We start from the raw sequence: 4,718 nt of genomic DNA, 5'->3' as shown, positions 1-4,718 counted from the left end.
GTGCAAAACTTTAAAGCAATTCTTTTGCATATTTGTGTTAATTATGAAAAATAGTCTCCCACGTCTATACTGATACTTGTATTAAGAGACTGTGCCAAACTGCTGTGTGGAAATATCTCTTTCAGATTAGCTATATTATTTCTGTAACTTATACACAAAAAGAATTCATTAGGTTTGTGGGAAGGATGTGAATTATTTTTCCTCTGAGAGGTGCTCTTGATGCTCTTTCACTTGAAGTTTGATCTATACAGCTGTGGTGGTCCACTCACTGAAAGTCTTCCACGGGCTTCCACAGGTCAATTTTGTGTAAACATCCTTTACTGATAATGATGATGGAATGCAGAAGCATTCAGTGTTACTCTCGGAATTTAATTTGAGCTGTTAGGATCTGAAGTTAAGAAAAACTGTGGAACAGCTATTGTTCTGAATTTCAAAGCCTTTTTTGTTCAGAAATTAGGGGATTGTAGATCTGATCTCCACAGTATTACATTTATAGTAATTTTATTGTGTACATTTCCTTTTTTAGCAAGAAATAATGGAAACATTGTAACAGAAAATGAAAGAGGCAAGTCAGCACTGAAAATCTTTTATATTATTGTCTTTGAAGTCTGACTGGACTTCTCATTGGTCAATCATGATGCCATTAAGAATTCCAAAATGTCCCATTTATATGAGATGTTAAGATGTAAACTACAGCTAAAGTTGCGGATACATTTTGACTCTCTTAAATGTATATTTTTAAATGATTCCAGATGGAATATTAGTTAGTCAACTAAATAAAACACAAGTTAGCATTTTTTATAATGCCGCAGACCAACCATGTTGCACTTCAGTATAGGAGGGAGGTGGCTGAGATCTTCTAGATCTCACACTGACAACAAACCCTGGTATCAGTCAACAGCATTATGCAAGTTTCAGTGCCACAAGCCGAAGGAACTGAATCGGCATAAGCTATCATGCCCACTCTTCTAGCCCTAGAAAAGGATCTGAGGGTGTCCAGTAAACAAATGAATGTGAAAGAGAAAGAAATATTGGACAGCAGGATTTTCAGAAATTGTACTTTTGTCCTGGAATTTCTCTCAGAAGCAAGTACTACTGGTTTCCAGTAGTCCACAGTAAGATGCAAAGATCACAAATAAATACTTACTTTTTATTTATATGTACTAATAATATTTTTTCAGTTGCATAGCTGTAGCTAATCAAGATTTGGGGAATAAAATATAGAATCATAGAATCAAATAAAATGCTGAGTTGGAAGGAACCCATTAGGATCATCAAGTCCAACTCCTGGCTGTGCACAGGATACCCAGGAATCACATCACACCATGTGCCTCCATATATATATATTTATATGGTAATATAAAGCAGAAATCTCATCCTTAATTCTGTAATTTGTGGTTTATAAGCCATTATTTATTGTCTACTGCATTTGATATTGGAGAAGAAATAGCTAGAACTAAAATGTAGTTTTAAACAGTTGCTTTGTAGAAACACCAAAATCTAAATTATTGCTAAGAACAAAAAACCACTTTGTCAGATCTGTGATGGAAATTTTGTCTGGGATTGTGGGTGTGTCTGTACAAAGGATGTGTTCCTTTTCCAGTTGTATAGGGATGGATGGGCCAGGGTAGGTTCTGTCCAGAAGTTGTTGTATTATCTCAGGCACATATAGAGGTAGATCAGAATCAACATCGGAAAAAAGAAAATTTAAATCTAAGTAATGGCAAGGAACACTTGTTTCCAAGTAGAGGTGGCTTTCAAAAATGGCAGTTGGCCTCCTCATACTGTCAATCTGTAAAGATGAAGATTTTCTTGATTCTTGGCTAATTTTTATTTGTTTTTTGTTTGACTTTCTACTATCTTTCAGAAGTATGTTTTGGGAAATAGAGACATTAAATTTTGAAAAGGGCTTTTTAGCAGAAGTTAAAAGCACGGTTTTTCTCCTGGTTATTTTAATATGAAATGAGCTTTCAAGTTTTTATCATTTCACTCATCTGCAAAATACATAAACCGTATTTCTCAGTATAAGTGTTCTGCATATATTTGAAATGTGACTTACACTTGATTGCTAATACTATTTTTCCAGGTACCGGAAAATGATGAAATCTTTGTTGTTTGTCTGAAGAGTGTGGAGGGAGGGGCTGAAATAAACAACACAAAAAATTCTGTTTGGATTAATATTAAGAAAAATGACAGTCCCGTGCGTTTTGTTCAAAATGCTTATATGGTACCTGAGGAAGATGAAGTGGTAACAATCCAAGTGGTTCGTGGTAAGGATGTCAGTGGAAAATTAATTGGACCTGATGAAGACGAAGTCTCTGTCAATTACGCCATCATAACTGGGGATTCAACTGCACATGCACAGCTTAACGTAGACTTCCTAGATCTACAGCCAAATACAACTCTTGTTTTCCCACCTCTAGTTCATGAAACCTATCTGAAATTTAAGATCCTTGATGATGCCATACCAGAAATTGCTGAGACCTTTCAGATTATGCTTCTTAAAGAAACTTTGCAGGGAGATGCTGTTTTGATTTATCCATCTGTTGTTCATGTCACTATCCAGCCGAATGATAAACCCTATGGAGTGCTGTCAATCCACAGTGTTCTGTTAGCTCACACTGTTATCATTGATGAAGACAAAATTTCAAGGTACTACAGATCTTAAAATCTAGTATCTAGTCAGTTTAAGAGATTTGTTTGTAATTGTTAAGCATGCTTAGGATATCGTTAAAAGTAATTATAAAATCACTACTAAAATATAATGTAGTAATCACTTAGTGTGTTATTATCAACTATATCTGCAAAGATTTCAAGGAAATGGAAATGTCTAATTATGCAGAAAGTATTTTAAAATTGATAAACTGTATGTAAATAAGCCATAACTATTCAATCACATTATCAGAATAGTGAAAACTCCTTAATCTAAAGGTAGGATCAGTGAAGTTGTGATACTACTGCACACCAGTTCAGTGAGAAATAGATTTCTGTCTTCCATCCTTGCTATATATTTGTATTTACTGTCTATAAAACCAGTCTCTGATTAAAGAAAAAAAAAAGTGTTGTGTGTCTCCCATGAAATAGTTACCTTAAACTCAAAAACAGTTTAAATATTTGTAATTTTACAGAGCGATTAAAATCAAAACTCTGTACAAATTTTATAGGCAGACTGATATACAATACTGACAATCTCAATAAAAGTGTCTACTGCTAATTACTGATGGTAGTATATCCCCAAAGAAACAAATAATGCCTCAAACTATTATACTATGAGAAATTTTGAAAGAATATTTTATGGTATGTAGAACCCAGCACTTGAGTATTCATCTTTCTTTTTTATACCCAGTAAAGAAATGAATCCTGCTTTCTAAATGTTTGTAAGTCATGATTTCCAGACTTTTTGTTGTAGTCATTCACTTCCCCGATTCAGGCAACATGACATTTCCAGTATCATAAATATCAGTAACTGAATATATTTTCAGGACAGAGGCAAACAGTTCATTCAAAAGCATTATTTCAATGCTCATGCCTCACAACTGTTCATGATGTAGAAGAGGCAAAAAGTTTTCTGAAATTTGATTTGTATTTCTCAAGGCAAATGTAAAACCTGCCAAGACTCCACTCACTTCTCAGTATTTTTCTTGCTGTAAACAAAGTGAGATCTAACACGTATCTTCAGAGATTATTACAGGGAGCTCATGAATAAACAAGTCTTACATATGTGCTATGATTTCATAAACTGTAAACCTTGAGTCAAATGTCATTTGCAAGCAGTTAAAATTTATACCACTTCGGTCAGTGTAAATATTTTAGGGAATTGGTAACCATGCATGCCAATAGTAATTATGATTTGTGTTTTTTGTTTTCATTCAAAACTGTAGGTTTGAAGGGATCACAGTTGTAAGAAATGGTGGAACACATGGAAATGTTTCTGTTTCCTGGGTTATAATTCGAAATAACAGTGATCCCTCACCTGTGACTGCAGACCTCCTTCCAGAGGCAGGGGAGATAAGTTTTGATCAAGGACAGATGCTGGAGACACTTCATCTGAACGTTATTGATGATGATATACCAGAAGAGGCAGAGCCTTATCTTCTGAAACTCCTAGCTCATACAATACAGGGAGGTGCCGAAGTCAGTGAGCCATCTGAGGTAAGTTTGCATTTGGAATTCTTTTGGAGAAAATAATAATGAGTAATAAAGACTTTACCAGTTTTAATAACATTGATTGATAGTTGATTGATTGGCTGAACAGGTGAAAGGGTTTGGTCTTGGGTAAAAATCAAGCAAACTAATGCTTAATATAATCTTTGTGTATAGAGCCATGTCTAAAGTATTTGGCTGGGTGTAGTATACAATGCCAGACCTTTTTACTGTGGTAGCATTCAGTTCAGATCATTCCCAGTGCACATAGATGGCATTGAATAAATGCTGTCTCAAGTGACTGCTTTCTAACAGAAGACAGGAAAATTATTTTAACTTGCTCATTTGCTGTCTTAATGATTACTGACATGTTTTACAGAGTAACAACTTCAAGGGGAAGGTTTGGTGATTAAGACTGTAACCTCTGAACTATTAAATAAAGGGTGGCTAGCATTGCTGACAGTTCTGTGACTCGAGTCCCTGCTTTCTCTTCCTCAAGAATTGTTGGAATGAGCTTGGTGAATAAAATGAAATTCTTTACAATCTGAAACATTTTTAAATTATTCACTTTGGCT

The 4,718-nt window shown here is 34.7% G+C and overlaps 1 protein-coding gene across 1 annotated transcript in view; it reads left to right on the top strand.

The window, feature by feature from the left end:
* Positions 1 to 4,718, top strand: part of ADGRV1 (adhesion G protein-coupled receptor V1) — a 269,849-nt gene that overhangs the window by 17,385 nt on the left and 247,746 nt on the right. Inside the window, 2 exon segments of the mRNA XM_017729530.1 lie at positions 2,087 to 2,652; positions 3,882 to 4,152. Coding sequence (XP_017585019.1) covers positions 2,087 to 2,652; positions 3,882 to 4,152 — 837 coding nt within the window.

The sequence above is a fragment of the Corvus brachyrhynchos genome, unplaced genomic scaffold (genome assembly GCF_000691975.1).
Source record: "Corvus brachyrhynchos isolate BGI_N302 unplaced genomic scaffold, ASM69197v1 scaffold213, whole genome shotgun sequence".
In the NCBI taxonomy this organism is placed as follows: domain Eukaryota; kingdom Metazoa; phylum Chordata; class Aves; order Passeriformes; family Corvidae; genus Corvus; species Corvus brachyrhynchos.
The sequence above is the reverse complement of the archived record's forward strand: the minus strand, read 5'-3'. Positions and strand labels throughout refer to the sequence as shown.